At 36.8% G+C, this 23,931-nt stretch overlaps 1 protein-coding gene across 2 annotated transcripts; it reads right to left on the reverse strand.

Annotated features, from left to right (window-relative positions):
* Positions 1 to 780: 780 nt before the first annotated feature.
* LOC133791375 (protein SPIRRIG) lies at positions 781 to 19,238 on the reverse strand. Of its 2 annotated transcripts, none has more exons than XM_062229306.1 (19): positions 18,336 to 19,227; positions 16,739 to 16,808; positions 16,569 to 16,654; positions 15,891 to 16,023; positions 15,731 to 15,787; positions 15,190 to 15,360; positions 14,039 to 14,230; positions 13,823 to 13,888; positions 13,400 to 13,514; positions 12,071 to 13,248; positions 11,177 to 11,876; positions 10,988 to 11,090; positions 9,781 to 10,895; positions 8,012 to 9,659; positions 4,806 to 7,862; positions 3,856 to 4,164; positions 3,325 to 3,631; positions 2,825 to 2,971; positions 781 to 2,507 (listed from the first exon to the last, which is right to left on the reverse strand). In XM_062229306.1, exons 1-19 carry the CDS (start codon positions 18,512 to 18,514, stop codon positions 1,329 to 1,331), a joined length of 10,812 nt encoding a protein of 3,603 aa, XP_062085290.1. In that variant the 5' UTR covers positions 18,515 to 19,227; the 3' UTR covers positions 781 to 1,328. The 2 variants fall into 2 exon arrangements, with proteins under 2 accessions (XP_062085290.1, XP_062085296.1); XM_062229312.1 differs by having other exon boundaries at positions 2,421 to 2,677; positions 18,336 to 19,238.
* Positions 19,239 to 23,931: the final 4,693 nt, after the last annotated feature.

Genomic DNA, 23,931 nt, shown 5'->3' on the forward strand with positions numbered 1-23,931 from the left:
AATGACTACTTTCATGTTTTTTATTTTTTTTAGCTGAAAAAAATAACAGTTTTCGAAAATACAGTTTTTCATTTTTTTTTAATCTTTACAAAAATATTATCTCTTATCTATAGTCAACAAATACCAAACATTTATTAAAAATCTACTTAAAATTTATAAAAGTTTTAAAAGAAAAATTCCAATCTATCCCACTTAATGTCAAACTGTAAAAAAAGAAAGCTAATCTTTCGTACACTACAAATTACCCTTCTCATAATTCCTCTCACAATTAGTTCTTCCATGGTTGACCACCATCACCACCCTCTCTCTCTCCATAAAAAGTACCTCATATTAGTTTTTGATTATTAACCTTCAATCGTATTACTTAATTTGGAAGAACGAGAATCGGAACCACCAATATTTACATTGATGCATCTATTTTACTTTGGAATTGACGTAAATTATTTGCAAGTTACAAAAATGCTTTATAAACTAAATTTTTTATACAAGTATTATAATTAAATATATTTTTAACTTATGATATTAATTTATTTTTCCATTAATTTTTAAATATAATATATAATAACAATATATCATAACAAATAGTAATTTTAAATAAAACACCAATGAAAATTGACAAATATTTAATTAATGTATTTATATTAATTTTTAATAAATCAAATAAAAATAATAAATATTTTTTTTGTGGCAAATAAAAATATTATATATTTAAATTAATAGATTATATATGCTCTTTTCAAAATGTTGTTCAATTTTAATTAAATACGGGCAAAAATGACATCTTATAAACAGATACGTATACATTTCACAACAAGAAATGGGCAATATCAGCCCGGTTTGATCTATGCAAAAAGAATTTCAACCAATAAAAAAACACTACCAATGTGCTGTTCCACAACCATTTTCAGCCCATCAACCCATGCCTGACACTTTCTGCTATACATACACAATTTACCAATACCCACGTATTTACATCCCCCAAAAAAAACTGTAGGCTTGATGTCCTGCATAAAAACGATGACATCTTCGTATCAATGCAAAAGATACATCTAAAGCACAGCCTACTATTGCACCTTCTCAATCAGAAGCTTTGATCCACAGGATTGTTTGTGGCAGGCCTCACATTTATAAGAAACAACGGAGTCTTCTTGTCATGTTTCAAATCCGAGGAGAGCCCTGTTGTCCTGTTTTCCCTTTTCCACGTCTATATGAATCTAGCAACCGTCCTGTGTCCATGGACTCACAGATCCTGGTGGTTCTCATCAAGATTTAACGGGTGGCTCCCCAAATGATTAACTTTTCACACAATAGAATAGAGCTTCTCATCCTCACCCCTGGTTAAACGAAGATCTCAAACTCTCATCTGGCAGTGTCCATGACAGCAAATGCCCACCAGCATCCCCGCTCAGCAACTGTTTTAGGTCATTTGGGAGGTGTAGGGCAGTAACAGGGTGCTTGTGAGACTTTAGCACCTTGTGGAGGACCAACCTGTACTCTGACACCTTTCCACCAAGATTTAAGCCCCCAGCTCCACTGCTTGTTGATTTGCTAGGGGAATGCTCATTGATGGAGCAGTGAACCATTTGCCACACCTTAACTGCACCACTCTGGTGACCTGTCACATACCAGTTTGTATCCAGCCAATCAGAAAATGAACTGCTAGTCACTGAGAGAATTGAATCTGATGGCAGCTGAGATGTATTAACTGCTGCAAGGCAGTCTCCATTGACGCTCCAAATAGCAAGCAAGGTTCCAGCAGCAGTTACAATTTCCCCAGTCAAGTCATTCACATAAATTGCAGAAACTGGAGCTGGGAACTCAGGCAGCTGCCTAACAAAAACCAAGGAGCTGAGATCCCATATAATAACGGTACAGTCATCTGATCCACTCACAATCATCATATAAGGCTGGCTGACATGAAGACACGTGATTTTGGATGTGTGCGCACTAAGAGCCTTCTCCAAATGCAGTCGTCTTACAGCACGAGGACCATACTTGCTGATTATCCAAACAGAAACTAAACCATCATCAGCTCCAGTGACCATAATCCTACCATCATGGCTAACACCAGCACACTGAATCTGGTTGCCCCCGTGAAGATTTTCATGTGTTGAAAGGAGCCGGTCTTGATCATAGCTCACAAATCTCAAACTACGATCTGGAAAACCCCATACAACATATTTTGTATATGTCCTTGGTTTGAGAATACTATTCGTTCCTGCCAGAAGAATTTTCTCATTGATAGTAACAATCTGACTAATGGAAGATGAACTTCTACGAATCTCATGTGGAACAATTTGGCTAGAGTACTTGAGTGGATGTGGAGGAAATTTCTTGTCCACGCGTCTTTTTACATGAGCTTTGAGAAATAACTGCTTAGGCGTCTGTCCAAAATGATTTATTTGTGCTAGAATTGAGGCTTTCATTGCAGGATCTGTAACTGAGTCTATGTCCACACTCCCTTCATACGTATAATGATAGAAAACATTCACAGATTCCTCTGCCGCCTATCCAGTACCAGATAAATTGCCAAATTAGATACGAACAATAAAGGGCATCGTTAATATTATAAGAAAAATTCCTACAAAAAACTATACAGTAAAAGAAAAATATGGGGTGGGGGTACAGATCTTATGAGCAAACATCAAAGATGTTGTTTTGAAGTGAAACGAGACTCCTGAAACAGTTTCAATATCATGGACCAGATTAAACCATAATAGCAGTGAAAGGTAAGTTGAGTGATACTGCATCCCTTAAAGAGAGCTCACTGTTAAAAAAATAAAAATAAAAAAGAGAGGGAAATATATGCAGTGTTGACACCAACCTTCCCTCTTTGTTTATATCCAAATATGAGATCTATCCAATGATGCAAGTTTTCTGAAACAAAATCAGATTCCAGTGCCTCCCTATGCTTCCTGATGAACTCTCTAACACTGCCTTTTGCCCACGGAGGTAAGATAACATCACCAACCTGAGAAAATGACAACCAGATCAGAATTTTAAAACTCGTCTTGGTAGTTTAAAAACAAAAGGCTGTCAGTGAGCATCAAATTGCTGAACCAGCAGTGACAGACTTAGAATTGAATGAAACCTGCGTACTAAACCAGAATGTTTGTCAATTGTTCATCTGAAGATTCATTTCTAAAAAACTTGCAAATTTTCACAAACTATAAGCACTCAAGCCTATTGCTAGAAAAACTCCAGAATCTTCCATTGTTCCATGTAAAAATAAATGCATGCATGTTGCCCCATAAATAAATAAATGCATAGCAAGCACCCATTGAACAAGAAATGATAGTCCTCATAAGTATCTTTAAAACTAACCTTTTCTCCTGATTGTTTCTCTCCAAAATCAAGATTAAAGCGATTCTCAAGGAACTCTGGCATATAGAAAAATTCTGGAATCAATTCCTTCACATCTGACGTATTTCCCTTTCCAGCTGCACTTAACCAAGTGTCTCTAACACTATTAAAAAGACGATCAGCATGGTCAAACTGCCCTCCTTGTAGCTTCTGATTCTCTGTACTAAAAGGTGGTAGGCGTAGAAGATAGAAGAGAACAATTCCAGCACTGGAATAATGGGAACCATAATGAAATTTTGGGACCTCAGGGTCATCCCAGCTCTCATACCTGAAAAAGGAAAAGAAAATAAAGGAAGGATAAAATATGGCCACATTCATATAAAAAGATATATATATATATATATATACATATTTACTAAACACTACATTAGAGACTATACCTGAACTGCACAAGTGTTCACCCCAGAAACATATATTAAGCAATTACTACAAAACAGTTGGCAATAAACAAAAAGTAAAAGAAACACCATCACTGTACAGCCAAAGAGGTACCTTTTCTTAAATTCATTTTCCCCCTCGGGTGTTTGACAGCCCATAGGTTTATCAAGCTTACGGAATGTTTTTGGATTAGTCAAATCCAGATTTTCACTTTCATAGTCTGCAAGAACCCATGGAAAAACTGGATATTGGGTAAGATCACTATATCCACGTCCCGCCCAAGTATTGAGATGCATGAGGTACTGGAAATTGCTAATTTCTCCATTTTGCCACCTTTTTGAAAAAGATTTAGCCATTATCTTAAATAAACGACTGCCCTCATTGCTTTCCTGTTTTGTGGATCCTGAAATGGTTGTGTCCAACCTGATTCAAGAAAGAAAATCATCAAAAAAAATCTAAATCTAAATCCAGAAGATGAGGAAAGAAGCAAACAGTCCTTATACGTCAAAACCCTACCAAATCAAGTACCAAAAATTACTTAAATGCATAATCATACAAAAAAAAAAGGAAATGATGCTAAAGAAAAAATCCTAGAGACAAAAACAAGTAACAGTTCCAGTAGTGACACAGAAACTGCGTATGTTATGGCCATACACATTAGCCTCTTCTTCCACAACAATACCATATTAGAAAGAACGCATTACTTAAACATATAAAGAGAAAACTAACACCAAACTGCGAAAAATTAAACAGGAAGACCTTACAGACAACAAAGTCCACAAATCTTAGTGCTAAATAACTGTAGAAGATAAAACAAATTTCTTCACAAAAAAAAAGAAACGTAAAAAAATCAAACACCGAGGATCAAATTATCATAAGCAACCATACACTATACATAAATATATTAAATACATACGTGCAAGAATGGATACTTACAGATTCATATGGATTTGTTTTTTTAAAAAAAAGCATGATAAGCAACTATGTAGAAAGATAAAAATAACAGAAAAAGCAGGCATCAACAATAAAGAAAGCAGAGAGAATCAATAGAGTCCGAGTCATACATGCTATTCCTAGGAAGATTCATGGCAACTAGATTTTTGAAAACTTCTTCCCTCTCTTTTTTGTGAAACACAAGGAGATCATTACATCCGTCCATGCTAAATATCTCCACAGCTACAGGACGCAACTGGTAATCACGCTTCAAAATCTCATGAACACTATTAAGCTTCCACATGCGCCAAAGGTGAGGGAGATGACCACTAGTACACACTTTCTCTTTCCCCCACGCACCACCATTATAGGCCCAGGCTCTTCCTCCAATCCATGTCTTAACAGTTGTGGCCGAAAATGAAGTTGACTTGGACTGGAAATCACTGCTTCCATTAACATCCTTCTTAACACCTAAAGCCTGATCAATAATAGAGAGTTCATCCTCGCATTCCTTTTCACATATGGACCCAGAGTCGTCTAGATAAAAGTTTTCAATCACATACAGGCAATGTTCACCAATCAGAAAAATGCCATCATGCTTGTCAAGACCAACAACTCGTTCACAATTATATCTGAATCGAATTTTTTCAAATGGTTCCAAATAAGGTCTGATTAAGTATTCTCCATTATCATGAAGATCTCTATCTGGCTTATCCTCTGCAACCTTTATGTCATCATTTCTGGCAGAAGATGATTGTCTAGGAGAACCTAGGTCAGATCTTCCTTGTGTACTCTCCTCTATTTGAACAGACACTGCACTAGACTTGCCGCCAAACTCAAGTGCAGAGTGCAGACTTGCATCATTTACACTGCTAGCTCTATCATCATTCCACCCATTCTTAACAGATGATGCATCTCTAACACTATCAGGTTCTTTGTACACTGAATCATCATACAGCTCACCACCAAGATCATTCAGATTGGTTGCATCACTATAAAAATGAAAAAATGATTCAGAATCAGTATCAGAAGTATTAGGACCATTCTCAGCTTTTGTCTTGGACACCTCTGCATCTCCAAATTCAAATTGCCCATCAAGAACATTTTGTATAGAGTCGATTTTTAGCTTGCAGCGCTCAAGCTTTTTCCGCATCCTATATGGACCTTCAATTTGACAAAGCTGCCATTCTGGATCCTCAGTCTCAGTGGAGTTACGCATTGGAAATATTCCTCGCTCATGTACAAGTTGTTGTAGATGGGTTTGCCACTCACTCTCAGCATGCAAAACCCACCCATACTTATCTTGACGAACAACTCTAAGCTCAGTGGACATTGTATCACGAACCAATTCCAATGCATATCTCCGCTCATTCACCTGTTCCCAGTTCTTCACATCTGACTTCGAAGTATCCCTTGATTTCCTCCCCATTTCCCTCCTTCGACGACCCTCCATACCTTTAATTCTCACACCTGGGAATTTTGCTGATCCAGCAATAAACTGAACCCACATTATGGCCGCACACTGCTCCAGCACTTTATTAACAGATTGCTCAGAACTCTGAAACCACATAAAAAAAGAAGATAAACTTCCAATCAATAATTTATCAAAGCCATTGTGTAGTAAATCCAGCTGCTGTCCTTGATTTGGTTTAGAGACAAGCAAGTCTTCTAAAGCAGCCCTACGATGCACTAGAAGATGCTTCACAATATCCACTGCCATGTTCTGTACAATCCGGCGTTGGTCTCGCAAAAGAGAGATTAAATTCACACAGAGACAGCAATTAAGATCAGTATCAGTATTGCTAGGACAAAATATAATTTGCCTATGAGCAACCAATAATTGTAAGACTGTGCAGATATCAAGTCCTGAATCATCTTGGGAAGAGTTGGAGGATATTTTCTTCTTGGATTCAATCAGCAAACCTAAGCATGAGAGGAGATCTTCTTCACCAATTGCAATTAAAAACAAGGGGAGAAAACAATACAAAATCATACGATTTGCATTCTTCAACATTGAATGAATGTAAGTATCAAGTTGCCTGGTTCCCCTTGTGATGGATAAAAGACCCTTTCCAGTAGGAGCAGCCTCTTCAACTCGGCCATCTTTGTTTGCCAATTGTAACATGGATAGCAGGAATTCAAGAGTTCTCAGCACACCAGCAGGTTGGGGAAAGGCACCCATGTATACCCGATCCACTATCATCCAGCATAACGCGTCCAAGTTGGAGGACCAACGACTCTTGTCTAGCTTTTTTTCATCTTCCTCATCATCACGCAGGAGACGCCTTTCAAGGAAGTTCATCAACCTACCAAGACAAAGGCCTTGGAAAACTAACACTGCATCAGCATCAACATAAAGAGGAACACTTTCTAGGATGCTCTCTACAATCTGTGAGGATTTCATTTGCTCAGTGACAAAATCAGAAAGAACTTCTGCTGTAAAATCCAGAACAGCAGTTGCTCCTGCACAGCAAGGACCACCACCATAGCCAGAGTCATCAATTTCAAGAAGCAGCTTTGGACTAATGGAAAAAATAGCATTTACAGCTAAAGGTCCTTGACCACTAGATTTCACTTCTGGTGATGGCTCAACTTCACCAGTAGACATAGAAGACTCCACGGGAGCAGTAACCAAGGATGTTTTATATTCATTATTGCCAGCGCTGCCCAACCAAGAAGTCAATGCTAGAACTGGAGATGCTGTAGGTGTGAGTGGGATAGAGTTGGACTTCTCAGATAAAATAGGAGAATCCAGCATAGTAAATGAAGTGGAACTATGTGTATCTGTTGACTGTATTGGTTCTAGAGTGCCTTTCATATTACGGAAGCTGAATTCATTAGAACTTGAGCTGGCAGAAACCTGGTCAACACTGTCACTATCTAAGCTCATAACAGCTGGAGCATCATCCTGCACCACTTTGCTTAATTCCTGCAAGGATGACGTAACTTTGGTATCTTCTTTACCATTAATGACAATATTTTGGGCGACAGGAATTTCCTCAGAACTTGAACTTCTCTGCTCTTTAGAGAAGCTTCCAGCACTGATAGAATTATTCACAGATCGATCCTGTTCATGAGGCAAGCTTGAAAATGTATTATGTGAACTGCTCGTATCATCAGAATCATTCATGTTCTTCACCTCTGCCCTTAAAGAAAGTTCCTTTGCCATCTTTACCGCATGGGCAGCTCTGCAAAATACCAAGTAATCAGATCAAACATATGACAAGAATATAATTGCTTCAGCTGGGAAATTCTTAAAAATAAATTTCACCAACTTTGGAATATAATTAAACCACAATCTAGCAAATAAAAAAAAATAAAAAATGACAAGACAAACCTAACACATGAAAAATAAAGGTCAGTGCAGCTTTCAAGAAATTCCGCTCGTCTGCATACAGCAGAAAAAGGGGGACACATTTTTGCAAGATCAACCATAAATCTCAGAACTGATGTTGCAGCAGCAGGGGCAGATGCCTCCCCACCCATTAAGCGTGCTGCATATGTCTTGTGCATCAATGCTTCACCTTGAAGCTCTCCTATCATGTCAGCATTTTCCTCAACAAGCTCCGCCACAAGGCCAGCACTTACCTGTGAAAGATTGCCTGTTTGATGTGCAAGCACTGATTGCATGCACAATCTATCAAAAGTTGATTTTGCCATGGTAATCACGGATTCTAACAATTCTACAAACTTTAATTCCACATAGCTTCCGTGACTTGGCATTAGAGCATGAAAGTCTAGCATGCGGACTTCCGGAAGTCTAGGATACACTGGCTTCCCAAATATCAAGCAGAACAAAATATAGTATATATCAGGAGAGTCATAGAAACTTCTAAGCACCCGAGCCAAACCTTGATAACTTCCACTACTGCGAAATTTTAGGGCAAATGTAGGAGAAGATGTAAGACAAATGCCAAGTAGCGTCATGATCCATCTCATACTGGTAGGGTGCACAGCTTCATCAAGAAAATAAGTTATCAACTTGGAAGAAACATTTTTATGCCACTGCTCTAGCAACTCATCTGATTTTATGGTTACTTGCAGATCTATAAGCATCTCCAGCAACATGTTCCTCACAATTACATGCTTCCCCATTGACTCACGAGAAACTGGGTGCCGAGATGTCAGTTCAGGTGGATCAAATGTCATAATAACAAACCTTACCACATGCTCCAGTTCAGAAGAGAGGAACCCATCTTCAAGAATTACACCAAGCAGTACAACCAACTTTTCCAAAACAGGAACTTCAACATCACCCCGCTGCAGAGTTACAAGTAAGTGTTGAACAAGGTTTATTCGGCGCAGAATTGTGAGGTTATGATTTCGATACCAATGCATGGACACTAGATGCTCAAGAAAGCCAAGGAGAGAAATTTGGATTGACAGTGTTGCTGTTACCCACAATGTCCAGTCCAACAGGACATGCTCAACCATGTCTGCATTTGACAATACAATGCAATTTGAAGTTTCAGCTGGTATATCAGAATTTTCTAGCTCAGAGATACGACTAAATGAATCTTTTTGCGCAGAAAAATCATCCATATCTCCCTGAGATCCAATTGACGAAATTTCATCACGAAACTTCAAATGAAGATCCTCAAAACCACTTTCATGCATAGCCATAGCAGGCGACAAATTACTTTGAGTATATCTTGACTTCTTTGGTTCAGAAAATGACGCCTCACATGCAGCTATCTGGAAAAAGATCTCAAGAGACTGCATATCAAACAGTGACATTCTACGACGCAGAAAGAGCGCCAGCAGATGGTATCCTCGATATGTTTGCATGTCCCTAATATTTTGAGGATTCTGATGAAGAGCACAGGCCAGTAAGGTGAGGGCCATGTGCAGCATATCCCTGGTCTCAGCAGCTTCAACTAGTGCGAGGACAACAGTCATCCCACCAACAGGGTGAATAGTATCACCAATCACACATTGCTTACATATATAAATGTCCCCATGAAGGCGTCCATATCGTGGTATCCCTGTAAAGAACACAAAAAAAAAAGAGCATGAGGAAACAGATTTTGTAATGTAAAACTTTTAGTTTATTATTGAAGTTAAGTGTACATCAGTAGATGCAGCAAGAGAAATTTTGTTACAAACCTCCAATAGGAGAAGCAGCAGCAGACATAGGATCAACTAGATTGAGCATAGAAAAAGTCCCTGATGCTCGAATAGGCTCCGCACATGTTCCGTCAAATGCAAATATAAGTTTTTTCCCAGAGAGCTGTAAAGAGAGATTTCCAAGTCTCTCCAAATCCCAAACAAACCCACTTCCATCGCTCTTGGACTCTCCCAGTTTGCTTGGAGGATCAAGCCTTTGTGTACTTAAGGCCAAGGTAGAGTCAGCATCTAACGCGTCTAAGATAGCCATGCTACCACCACCACATGCTTGATTAGGTACAAAACGAAGAAGATCTGTGTCTTGAAAAAGCCCTCTATATCCTCTACCAAGAATGTACATGAAGCAGATACAACCAGATGTGAGAACCTCCTCAAAAAGGTAGCAAGAGCGTAACTTCCAGGTCAAGCCACTAACTCTTGCACAAGTAACTGGAGTTCCAATAGTAACCTGCAAAGGTTTTCCTACCGGAGATGGAGAATATCCCAGTTTCCCAGTGTGTCTCAGTTTTCCATTAAGGTACATATAAGCAACACTAGCTTGGAACAGCCCAGCAAGAGCATTTGGCTTGCTGTGAACGACAGCAAGATGATGCCATCTGCCTTCCTCAAGTTCTAATCCTGAAAACGATAGGGAACAGGAGTTGCTGGTTGCAAGGGTAAGAACACCATCCTCCTGGAGATAAAGTTCAGCATAGAAAGTGTTTTCATTATTTGCTGCACCTACAGAAAATATTCGAAGAATATTCTGATCATGGTTTTTCCCACTAGAGTTGCTCCGCCTCTTAGAAGGATTAGCTTTGGAATTATCCAATTCCTTCGCCTGTGACTTTAAAAAGTTCCGAAACTGAAACCAACAAACAAATGAATATCCAGCAGCTGGAGGCCATGATCTTTCTCCCAGAGAGACCTGAATGGAAGCATGCCCAATCTTTCTCATGTCCATCTCTATAAATGGGGCAAGAGGTACATCCTCTGAGGCCATATCCTCCATAAAAATCAACCTTTGCATCATGTCAACAAGTATATGGCCTGAATTCATCAACCTCATGTTCAATACATATCTAATAAGCATTCGAAGTTCAGAGGCAGATAACCTGTCATCAAACACATTTTCCAACATCATCAGTGAAAACTTTGATTGAAACAAACAGATAAAACAATTTCCAGAGACTACGCAAGTCTATACCTATAAGCCCCAAGAACTTCTACAATCTTCAAAGCATGAGAAAGTAATGGAGATGAACCCAGAAGAAAAGGGTGGATAATCTCCAATAAAAGTTCCACACAACCTAAATGAATTGGAAAAAGAAAATGTAAGAACAATGGTAATCCATATAGAAATGTGGAATAAAAAAAAGCATAATTTGTTTCGCACCTACAGAGGTCAGATTTTCCTGATTGAAGGGGCCACCACAAGCAAGTTTTTCAATAAGGCTTAGCACTTCCAATTGCACCTTTGGAGTAAATAGCAGCAACGAACGGATCAGCACTCTAACAGCAGCAGCATTGTACACTCGTTCTTTATCTGGATGAAATGATCCTGAGTTGGTTACTAAGATAAACATTTGTGATTCATTCCCATTCTCATTAGATGAAGTGCCACTTTCTGTAGTTAGGAACGGCGGGAGCACAATTTCAAGAGCTAATTCAAACAACAACTGTATCATCTGCTTTTCACACTCCACGCATAATAAGCCAGACTCAGATAGAAGATCATAAAAAGTTTGGGATGATACTATTGTATGCAATTTTGTCCTATTAATAGCATTATCACACACCGCAGCGGTTATAACACGCAACAAATATGTGAAAACCTTAGTGTAAACCTCCAAAGAAGATTGATCTGAAGGTTCTCCATCACTTTGGAAACTATGGAGTGTGGTAAGCAGAAGAGAAAACCCAGTGGCATCACCAAAAACTCTCTGAGCAGAGTTATTAACAGTCAAAATACGCCACAGGGTACCCATTGTATCACATTTTGCTTCATTTTGAAGCCTATATTGAGACCCAGAAACACTGCTGACCATTCCACTTTTCAGAATTTCAACAACAGAACCTAATTCTTCTGAATGCGCCTAATAAAAAAGAAACAAAATAATCATATTTTATTAATAACCAAGCTATCTAAGAAACACCAAAACTAATTTAACAAAACTAAAAGAGCAAATTGAATTCTCATAAAACAAAACAAAAAACAAAAGGAAAAATCTGTATTAGAAAGAAAAACTGTACTGAACTGCACAAAAACAAAATAGATATGATCACAAACCTGTGTAACATCTTCAATGATCAGACAGGACAATACTCTGAGTACTCCGGGACGATGTACATCAGACACAAGAAAAGGGAGAACAACTGAAATGCCATTAGCCAAGCGGAAAGCTGACTGACTGGTTTCAGTTTTCTTTAACAAGGAGACCATACAGTCCCATGCAACAGCAATTGTATTCTCAATTTCAAATATAGGAAACTTCCCGGAGCCAGAATCCAGCAGTTTGGGTGATGAAATAATTACATTTTTACTGTCTAAATGTTTTTTAAAGCTGCTTGAGCTGGATTTTTTCTCCAACTGACTGGTATTTCCACTGTTTGAATCTGAGCCCAAAAGAAACTTGTTATGCTTCAGGTCATCTAGCAGAACCTCAAGGACACCAACTTCACGCAGGACTTTCTTGTACTGCTGGTCAAAGGACAGGAGTTTAACAAAAAAAGAGAGTATCGTGTGCTTTAATTCTGATGTTATTGGCTGCTGCAACAAGCAGCAAAGTGAAAGTAACTCTTGCTCAGGAACACAGTTTACAACAGTCACAGCATATTCAAGAATTTTTAATATTATCTCCTGCAAAGATGGAGGGAAACCATCCATATTTAAGATTAAAAGTGGAACAGTTCGCAACTGCTGGCACAACTTGTAGTTTTCAAGATGACTTGAGAATATCTTGAACATTCTGTTTAGAACCTCAGATTGCAATTCCCTACTGTCAGCCTTCAGGAAAATGTCCTGCAACATCTGAATTGCTTCAAGGTCTTTAACTTTAGTATTACCCTTATCCCAAACATCTTCAGCAAACCGTTCAGAAGATGATAAATGGTTTCTGCTATTGCCACTGGCCCTGGGATGAGAAGATTTGGAGCCTTTTCCTCCAGAATTTCCTGAAGTTTCAGATGGGCCCGTCTGAGCTAGATTAACAAGAACATCAAGCAATCTAGACAGCACAGGTGAAAGCTGGTATTCAGGAGATTCATCATTTTCAATGAACTTCTGAGTGTCTACAGTGAATGCATGGGAACCATCTGAAGCAAAATTATGGTTTGAAGAAGATTCGGACTGAGAAGACTGAAAACCATGACTCTTTCGCATGGATGTAAGTGTCAGTGCAAATTGAACAAGAAACTGGTAACCATGAGCATTGTGTATATCCTCCCTAAGCCTGACACCACCAGCCTCTACAAGCAAAAATAATAAGAGAAATCAGAAGATAGAAACAAATATTAATACACAAACACTGTAGTACAGCATAAAGAATAACTGTTTAGTCAAGATCCCAAGAACAGAATCCTCTTACAAACAAAAGTAAAAACAAGATGAACAAATTACCAGGCCTGTACGACAATTCAACACATTCAAGTAACAAGTCGACAATCCCCATAGTGTAGGCAGAATCACCACAAGCAGGATTGAAGTCTTTAATGGCCATTAAAAGAACTTTTATCTGCTCATGGAACAAAAAGTGAGAAGTGTCTAAAAAATTAACAGAAGAACTCACCAAAGAAACAAATTTATTAGCAGATTTACACAAATTTTGGACCCAGCCGTAGAAATGAAACTCGTCCATTGCATGAAAATTAATCAGAAAATTAGAAATTAAAATTTTCAACCAAGAGAGGAAAATATGATAAATGTTACTGATTCCAATCCACCAATAGTTCAGAAAACAAAAATGCTTCAAAGACACAATCTAAATTCCTAGATTTCCAGCACATATAGATGGTATAAAAGCATTGTTCTACAGTGTCATACCAGATGATGTTTGCGAATGTATTTTGCAGTGCTTCCATTATCACTCACTAAAAGAAGACCAAGTATCTGAAACAATAAAATTGGAAACAAAAGTTACAGCTCAAATAATTGGTCAAAACAATCAATAAAAAATCAACTTCCAGCGACATTGCTACTGCTTATTAGGCTGCACTACATAACTCCAAAAAGTGAATGTTAATTGTTTAACTCATTTACCTGCATAGCATGCCTATGAAGTTGTATGCTGTGCAAAAGAACAAGGCCTTCCTTGTATCGAGAAAAGATTGTCAAAGAACCATTTGCAACCATCTGGAAGAGCAACTGAAGTGAATCGTCTTCAATCAAACTTTGCGCAGCAGAAGGATGGCTTGCTAGTGCTTTCATTATGTGCACAATACTTCCTTCTACCTGCCCGAGAAAATAAAAAGTATTGAGGTAATGAATCCATCTCACGTGACTAATTCTAAAACAAACAGATCCAAATATATGTGTATGAATGTATATACAAAAATATAAATATGTATATATGAGACACAATGAAACCCCTCTCACAAGGAAAACTCAAATCTCCTTCCAAAATTAGTAATGCATTATTCTCTACTAGGAAAAAAAAATACAAGAGACAACAACCAAATGAAGCACTTCCATGCAAGGAAGAAAATATTGGTGTTGATGGGAATATCGGAACTATAATTTTACGGAAATATCAAATGTCGATGGAAATTTCAAAAAAGATTTCTAATGTCACAAAAATTTGTCTATAAATATAAAAATTCTTAATAAAACTTGGAGGATTACAATAAGATTAAATAATTACAGCAATATAATATAATAATAAATAGAGATTATGATAGAAAAATAATAGGCTAGAAGCCTTTTTTTTTATTTTTTTTTTATGAATAAGAGATCAGAAAAAGTAAATAGAATATATATATACATGAGTTATCGACCAAAATGTAACAGAAAAAACACTGTTTCAATATTAAGTTAACATTATTAACATATATTGACTTAATATATATAATTAAAAATTAAAAAGAAATCAAAAAGTTAGATCCTCGTGATGTACTAATTTTTTTTAACTGAAAAGGTAAAATATATTGACCTATCACAAATATCGGTGGTAAGTACAGAATTTCGACAAAAATCAGAGATAAACGGCATCATCTCAATAAGATTGCACCAACAATCCATATGGATAAACCACTAGAAACTTCGCCGATAAAAGGCAGGATAAAATTTAATCTAAAAACATTTCGGCACCCTCTAATTTCAAAAATTTCCCCGATAAAATCATATTTACTTCCTTGCTCCCATGCATAAACTTACGCATACAACAATAAGTAATGGAACAGAGAGAAGTCTACCTCAAGTCGACGGACTTCAGCAACACCACTATCTTTTTCAGGTAGCACTGGTACTTCACAATCAGAAGCCTTTTGTTTTCTATTGGCTTCATCAGGATCCAAAAGAGCATAGAGAATGTGAATGAGACAGCAGAAAATTCCGGAATCAAGGAGAGATTGTTTATCAATAGGCTGCAAATAGCACCCAAAAAAAAAGTGGATAACGGTTACAATGTATTATAAATGAACAATGAATACACCAGCAGGAATTTCTGTTTCGCACAAACTATCACATTCATTCGTCAGACAATTTCACATGGTAAAACCCTGTATTTAACAATGTGGCAGCATTTTCGGCAGCACTGGCTTAACTACTCATGCCAGGCACAAAACCTTTGAGCTACTCACTCCAATCAATATAAACAGTTGAATCAAGATGTAAATTATAGCACACAAACACAGAATGAAAGACTATCACACCACGAATTAATGCAGAGAAAAGAAAACACAAATGACAGTCACAAGAAAGATATTCAATCAAGCAAAGATTAAAAAATTATACCCCAGATACTAGAACTTCTACTGCCCTTAACAAATTTGATCCCGGGCTGATGTTATCCTGCAAAAAAAGTATGTGAGGATGTGATTTGAAGCAACAAAACTATATTTAGAGGAAAAAAGTGTAATGAAAACATTCAGGCAGCAACATTCAACGCACAAACCTTGACTTCTGAAAAGAACTTCAGCACTTTTGCTACATCCAAAGATCTTGTTTTGCTACCAATTTTTAACTTCTCAATATCTGTTACAAATGCTCTTCCGACAACAAATGAAAATATGTGTGTTTCAACTAACCTGTAATTAAGCAAAACTTGCAAATATTGGTCAAGAAGTTCAGCATAAAGACAGTGTGCAATGATTTTGAGAGGAAATATAACCTAGCAGAACAAAGCCACTTTTTATTGCAAAGACAACTCCAAAAGAGAGAATACAAAACAAACAAACATAAAGATCAAATGTGTATCTAGCATTATACCATATAATTATATCTCATATGAACCCACCAATAAAATCTATACATTTCCAACCATACATGTAGCATCTTCAGTTGAGTTTGATACAAGTAATGAGGAACCATACTCTAGAAACAAAGAAAAATAACTGTAGCCAATAAAATATATATGCAACAAGAAGAAGTAGGACGCATATAAAAGTAGACAACCAGCGGCAGCCAGTATGTATATAATGCTCGCCCCCAAAAACAAAACAATATTACGTCAAAATGGAAAGAATCAAAACTATCGGTACTTTTTAAATGAAAAGCTGACCTTAACAAACTATAAAACATAAGGATTAAAATTTAATGCAGCAAATGAGATTTTGAGGATAAGTGGCCATACATGGTCACTAATTGAGCTACATCAGCGTGCTGCTTCACTAATCTACAAAAAGCATCAACTGTTAAATTCAAGGCCGCTTCTTTCTCCTGCACATACAAAAAAAATGTACCATTAGCATACATATCCCTTTGCAAGGAAATAGCAAAGGACCAAAATAATTAAGTAAAAACCTTTTCAGAGCTGGATGACCGAAACTCTTCCCAAAATCTCTTGAAATCCAATTCCAGTTCATGTTTGTCTCTGTTTCACAATGAAAAATATATCAAAGGAAAGTTTACGAAAATTGTAATCTTAAGAGGGGCATAAAAGATGAAGAACATGATCAAATCAGATGCTTTAAGACAGTTTAAGCTACCCTGCTATGTCATTCCCAAATATTCTTTAAAGCAGTAACTCTAATATTGTAATTTCTAATACAAACTTTAGCTTCACGAAAATATAACTAATTACTGATAACTGAGCTTGATATTTTTTTACCAAACTAGTTACTTATATAATCACAATAAAACCACAGCAAACACTACTTCAAATGATTCATGCTAATCTAACATTAGAATCTATATTATTTTCTCACCATCCTTTACTGAATTATGTAAGCAATGTCCAACACTTGTGCAATAAGTTCCTCCAACCATCAATAATTATCATTATTCCTTAACACGTGCCTTTTTTTCAAACAATCACAACCTATATATCATATCATAGTTTCTTTTTTATCCTTTTTGCAAGAAATGAAAACTGTAATTTTTAACACACCAAGTACAATTAAAAGAGTTTAAAGGAACATGTTTCTCTCATCCTCTCAGAGATTGGAGTTATTTATGTAATGTTTAGTTATTCTTGTGTTGTTTCGGAACAACATTTTGTTTGTGACTAGTAGTAGCCTTTTTCCTCTCCTGTAATTTCCCTTCAATTGTACAATTTGGATGTTTGTTAAAAAAAAATGAATAATTTTTTAAGCCTTTACCAAAAACTAATCTTTGAGATAAGTGATTACCAACATAATAGTGCACAAATTATAATTTTACAGTTCCCCCATAAACGTCATACCCAGAAGATTGAGCAAGTAAAATAAATCGATGCCTCTATGGACATCTAAAAAAAAAAAGCATAAATACAAATTCGAAACCAAGTTCATCAATCAAGAAACCTATAGACATGAATATCAGCCCTACTTTAGTAATAGTGAGGCCAATGTAGCCACCAGCAACATCCCCTCACAAAATCAAACTCACTAAAGACTACTCCAGACTTATGCACATTAGAATTGAGGCAATTGTCGAGCAAAGCATCCACTTTCCACATTTGTCGACAAAATAACAAAACCCCAAAAAAAATTTACTCCGCTGTGATTGTCATAAAACATTTAGTAGCTACAAGTATGAAAGAACTTGTATTCTTTTATATAAGTAGATGAAAAAGATAAACAGTATTCACGATTAAAAAGACGCAATCCTTCACTAAATAAGTTGATAATCGACCAAATCTCCCATGCTGTAGCGTATTATCACACAATAGAGCTCATTACGTCCCCTCACCCCAAAAAAAAAAACTTCAATTACAGCAGTTATCAAGAAAAGGGAATGAACCCAATCCAGCATCTATGCCTTAAACCCGTAAAACCCCTCTTCTTTAACAAAACAAAAAGATAAACCAATGCGACCTAAAAGGCACCTAGTTCCATCAAACTAATCACTTTCATGAAATTCGTGATAAATGATAATAATCATCTTGAAAAAAGAAAGAGAGATAGAATAAGTTCAAAACCTTTCGGGAGAAAATAAGGAGCCTTGACTAGCTGAAGGAACATTGTTATCACGAGCTGAAGAAGACGAAGCCGGCGAAGAATAAGAATTAGTAGCAGAAGAGGAAGACGGCGACGGCGATGGAGACTGAGTAAGACCAACCTTCTCTTTAATGTCCTTAAGCAATGATACCCATTTCATCGTTCTCCCTCTCGATCCCTCGAACAGACGACTCTTCTCTCATCCGACGACACCAATTGCCCCCAAAAACCAGATCCGAACCTTCTAGAACTAATCTAGAAGGATCGCATCACGTTTCCACCACCTCAACAAATCTCCGTCTCCACAATTTCACCTTCCACCTCCCAAAATAGAAAAGAGAAAATCCAAAACCGATTCCCGAAAGAAAACAAATAAATTTCCCAATAAACTGAGAGGAAATGCAGCTAGAAATGTCACCGGGAAATGTACCGATCAAAGTCCTCTTCCGCCGCTTACGATCAGAAAGATCTACCACCAAATTAATTTATTTTAAATAAATATATTATCCTCTAATTCTTTCCGTGTGCGATTGTGATCTGTGCTCCTCTTCTCTATCTTCCTATATTTTTTGCTTTTGGAATATCGTTTTCGCTTTCCTCTATTTTCCGGGAAAATGTTCTGTGAGCCCTAAAACTAAGGAAAACTAATGAAACGGCAACGCGGACTTCGGTTGATAAATAAATCCCAACATATATGTATATAAATATATATTTATATATATAACGATATGTATATATTAAGAGACAAAGAACAAGAAGCTCTTTCTTCTTCTTTCTTTTTCTTTAGTATTTTCCTGCGCTGGTTTTTTCGGACGGCCTCTCCGCACCTTGTACCTCTCTCTATATCTATCGTCTTTCCCCTCTTATTTTTTTTTCCTCCCCAAATAAAATCTTTAATATATTTCAAATTTTAAAAATAAAACAAATTAATATAATTATGGATTATTTTTCTCTCACTAGTTTCACACTACCCCCGACCACGTCAGCATGGGATCCACATCTACCAATCTTCCACGTGGCATCTCGAGATTTCCGGTCAAGACGTGAGAGCCTCTTTCCCTCGCCCGCTTTGTTTTCTTTTTTTTTTCCTTTTTGTAAGATTAAATAATTTAAGTAAGGATCTACGTGACGGTGCTATTGGCTTATTACATTTTTATTTTTATTTTTAAGATTAATTAAAGATGTAACTTTTTCTTTTTTTTTTCATTTTTGCTTTGTTTCTTAATGATAAAGAAATGGACAAGATAAGTTGCTTTCATGAATATGAAAATACTTAGGCATGAATCTTAAGGGTTGTTTTAGCCATTAATACTTTGAAAGTGTAGTATCATATCATCATATTATATGTTTTTTTATCAAAAAGAAAAGTTTACATATTTTATGATAATTATGAAGAGCCTTAATTTCACTTAATATTACTTTAATTTGATGAGTGGATGAAGCGTGGTTCATTTCCACGTGCAATATGATTAGAAAATTCATTTTACCAAAAAATTTATATGAGTGTATTATTAATGAAATGAGCTTCACCAACATGATAATTGATACTTTAAAAAATACATATATATATATATATTGAAGTTGATCCATAAGAAATTAACATTATATAATTGAGTTCGTTTGGCGCCACCAGTAATGACTTCTAGAGAAAAAGACCCAATTCTAATAATAGATAACAACATTCATTTTTGGTTTTATTTTCTTTATAAAAAAAATGGAAGAACAAGTTATAAAGGATGACATAAATATCTACTAAGTCGTTTCACGTTGCTTTGAATTAATCCTACCTAAACTTTAATATTCCAAATGGCATGGTTATCATTGATTAAATATTAATCTAAACATATTTTTTTATGTAACGCCTACAAATTCCTCCTCAATCTTCATGGTGACCAAAAATGAAAATGGCAGGTTAGGTGAATTGGATTGATGGAATTGACTTAAGAGCTTGAATATTAATAAAGCAAACCTAGTATGTGATAGTGTGATACGATTAGAGTAAATAAACTTGAGTTTAATTAGTCGTAATAATAATAATATATGAGGTCAATGTACAACACCCTGTTTGGTTTCTTTGAGTTGAAGAGATTAATTGGTATAAAGAAAGTAGGTAAGAACAAGTCATTTATTCGTAACTGGGAAGCCGTCAAAAAAAGGCCAAACATAATGTGAACAAACAAGCCCTAGATTTGGAGGGAGGTGGCTCCACCATCCAAAAGTCAATTACAAGAAATATTATCCCAAGTATATGTGTCGTGCTTGAATTGATAATACACTATACATATGCAAATACATCTTGACACATGTAGATCAAAACCATGATTAAACGTTGCCACTACTTTTTCTTATATAAAATCATAATGATTTTATGAGTTTTTTTTAATTTATTTACTAATGAGTTATAACATATGTTTTTTTTTCTTAATTGCTATAATTATTTACAATCACAAGCATGACAGCATAATAAGTTTAGTGTAACGCCCGAGTTAATCCAAGACAGTTATTGTAAACTTTGAACTATGCTTAACTTGTTAATCGAGTTTTTTGTTTATAAACGTGTATCTAAGTGTTATTAATAGGGTAAAGTGAAAAACCAATCAAAGGGAAAGATAAATTTTATTTAAAACATAAAACTGTTCATAGGCCCATAAAAACGTTTACAAATTATTTACAATACAAAATGGTCATTACAAAGTAAAATTTACAACCCGCCGACCTAAACGACAAAAATAAGGTAAACCCCCTAGTTCTTCTGAGAAACTCCTTGGCCGTGGTGGTCAAGCGGCCGCATATGTACACATCGCCACCTAAGCTCTCCACTCAAGGCTAGGTGAGCTTTTCTTTCCCTTTACCTGCACCACATAGCACCCATGATCCAAAGCCAGCAAGAAAACTCAATACTGTATATATATAATATAAAACGATGATTATGATAATCATCCAGGACTTATAGTCCTAAACTGATGAGTGACCGATATATAAGTCACTAACATGGATTCCGGATCCTTTACAAGTGAGTGATTGAGTCACTAGCTTAAACAGGATAAGTGACTGATGAACGAGTCACCAATGTAAACCAAGGGAGTGACCATGGAGTCACTACTATGGGTTCCGTACCCTTAGCCATGTGACGATGGAGTCACCTGGGCCTTCTGGCCCTGGCTCTGAGTAACTAGTCATGGAACTAGGCAAGCGCTTTTCGTTTTCATCGAACTTGGGGTCGGTTTGGCATTAATTCTCATGATGAGTCATTCAATGCTGATGTTGATTAGATCTAATCTTTCACCGGCTCTGCGTTCATGACGCTTATGCCGCTTCTGACTCTTAGGTCAGTAACATACGACCAGTGCTCAAAACTACTGTCGAACTTGACTAGTAAGTCACAGCTTCACAACTAGTCCTAACACCATCGTCGATTCTGACTAGTAAGTTAGTGTCATTCACAGGTAAGCAAGATTTACTAAGCATTCGATATGCAATCCATGTCCACATTTAAACACTCAACATGCCTCAATAATAACCATGCATGTCACATATGGGGTGCAATTTTCTTACCTCTGGTTCGAGCAAGAAATAGTAACAAAACGACCATTGAGAACAATCGACATTTTGATTCCTTAGCGGTTACCTAGTCATAACCAATTATAACCTTCATTAATGAAAATCAACAATAATAGGGTCTTGACCTAAACCTCACTCCCGAGACCCCGAATTGTACCCAAACGGTGAGTAGATTCGATCCCGAGCCTTAAGGATTGAAACCTCAAGCCAAAAACCCTTAAAAATGCCCAAAACCAAAATCTGAAGGAGCAGGGTAGCGCTGTAGCACTACCCCACTAGCGCTCAAGACAAACCCAAAGCCTCACAGAGTAGCGTTGTAGCTAGGGGTGAGCATCTAAACCGACAAACCGCGGTGACCGACCGCACCGCACCATACTACACCGCAAACCATGGTGTCAAAAGTGTAATGGTTCGGTATGGTTTGTATTTGAGTTAAACTGTGCGGTGCGGTGCGCGGTTTGGCGGTGTAAAATTTTGGTTTGCACCGCACCGCACCGCATACATACAAATATATTAAAAAACAAATAAACTTTACATATATACCATTTTTTAAAGTTACCCAATATGGGAGACTTGTATATTTTTTTTGAAAAATGGGAGACTTGTATATTTTTTTTTTGTTTCACTTAACTTAATTGATAACTTGTGATGTTGTTTAGAACTTATTAAGGATTTGTTATGAACTAAGGATTAAGTATTTTTTTTTAAATTTAAATTTTGTTATGACATATTTTTTAACACAAACCGTGGAAAACCGCCCAAACCACACCGCAAAAAATGGTTTGGTTTGGTCGGTTTGGTGCAACCAAATCACACCGCATGGTGTGTTCTAGTTACTAAACTGCACTTGTGGCGTGGTGTATTAAAAAGTCTTCAAACCGCCCAAACCACACCGTGCTCACCCCTAGTTGTAGCGCCCACTTGTGGGCGCTAAAGCACTACACACAGCCAGAAAAGCCCCTGAATCTTTCCCCTTCGACTCCACCATTTCCAACCTGGACCAAAACCTTCCAAACCTCATTTTAAGTCCCAAATGAACCCAAAAACCATCTACACATGCCCTAGGCATCACAACCCAAGTAACCCTAGCCAAAAACACCCACCAATTCCCTTCAACCAATCTAGAAAACCAAGCTGAAAACCAAACCAAAAACAGAGCAAAGCTAGAGTTTTAATGGCTAAAAAATTACCTCAAGCTCATATTAGGATCCTCTTCAATGGTGGAACACAATCCTAAGCCCTCAAGATCCACTTCCCTAGCTTAAATCCTCAAGAACAGCTCAAAAATCCAAAGGAAAAAGAAGAAGAAAAGATGTATGGGAGGGATGAGTTTATGCTCTGTTTTTCCAACCTTCTACAGCCTTCAGTGGCTTAAATATATCATATGGTGAAAAGACATTTTTGCCCCTAGGTCATTTAAGGTTTTCTAAAGACTCCCCAAGGGTAAAACCGTCATTTCCCACCTATTTCGTTAATCATAATTAACACCCTCCAATTCCCGTTATTCTCAAAATTCTCAAATACCAGTAATTCATATATCGTTACCATTTAACTCCTGGCAACGATCTAATCACCAAATTACCCCGAGACTCACCCCAAGTCCCGAACTTAATCCCGTTATGACTAAACCACTAATTTGCACTCAAAGATCGTCTCATGTCGAATGGCTCGAACAAATCCACATTATAATATGGCATCAACAATAGACCACCGACATACATACAAATACACAATTATGCCCTCAGCGGGCCAAATTACCAAAATACCCTTGTGATGAAATGTGGACCCACATGCATGCATTTAACATCATATTATAATATAATTCACATAAACATGCATATAATAGTTTAATGGCATAATAAAATAATTATGGCCCTCCCGGCCTACTAATCCAACTATTAAACCGCATTAGAGATTTTAGGGCATTACATTTAGTATATCACACAATTTTTTTTTAAATAATTATGTCTCCATGCTACTAAGAGTAAAAAAAATTGCTGAGATTCTCCACCTCAA

This window comes from Humulus lupulus, chromosome 1, assembly GCF_963169125.1.
Source record: "Humulus lupulus chromosome 1, drHumLupu1.1, whole genome shotgun sequence".
Classification (NCBI taxonomy): Eukaryota; Viridiplantae; Streptophyta; class Magnoliopsida; order Rosales; family Cannabaceae; genus Humulus; species Humulus lupulus.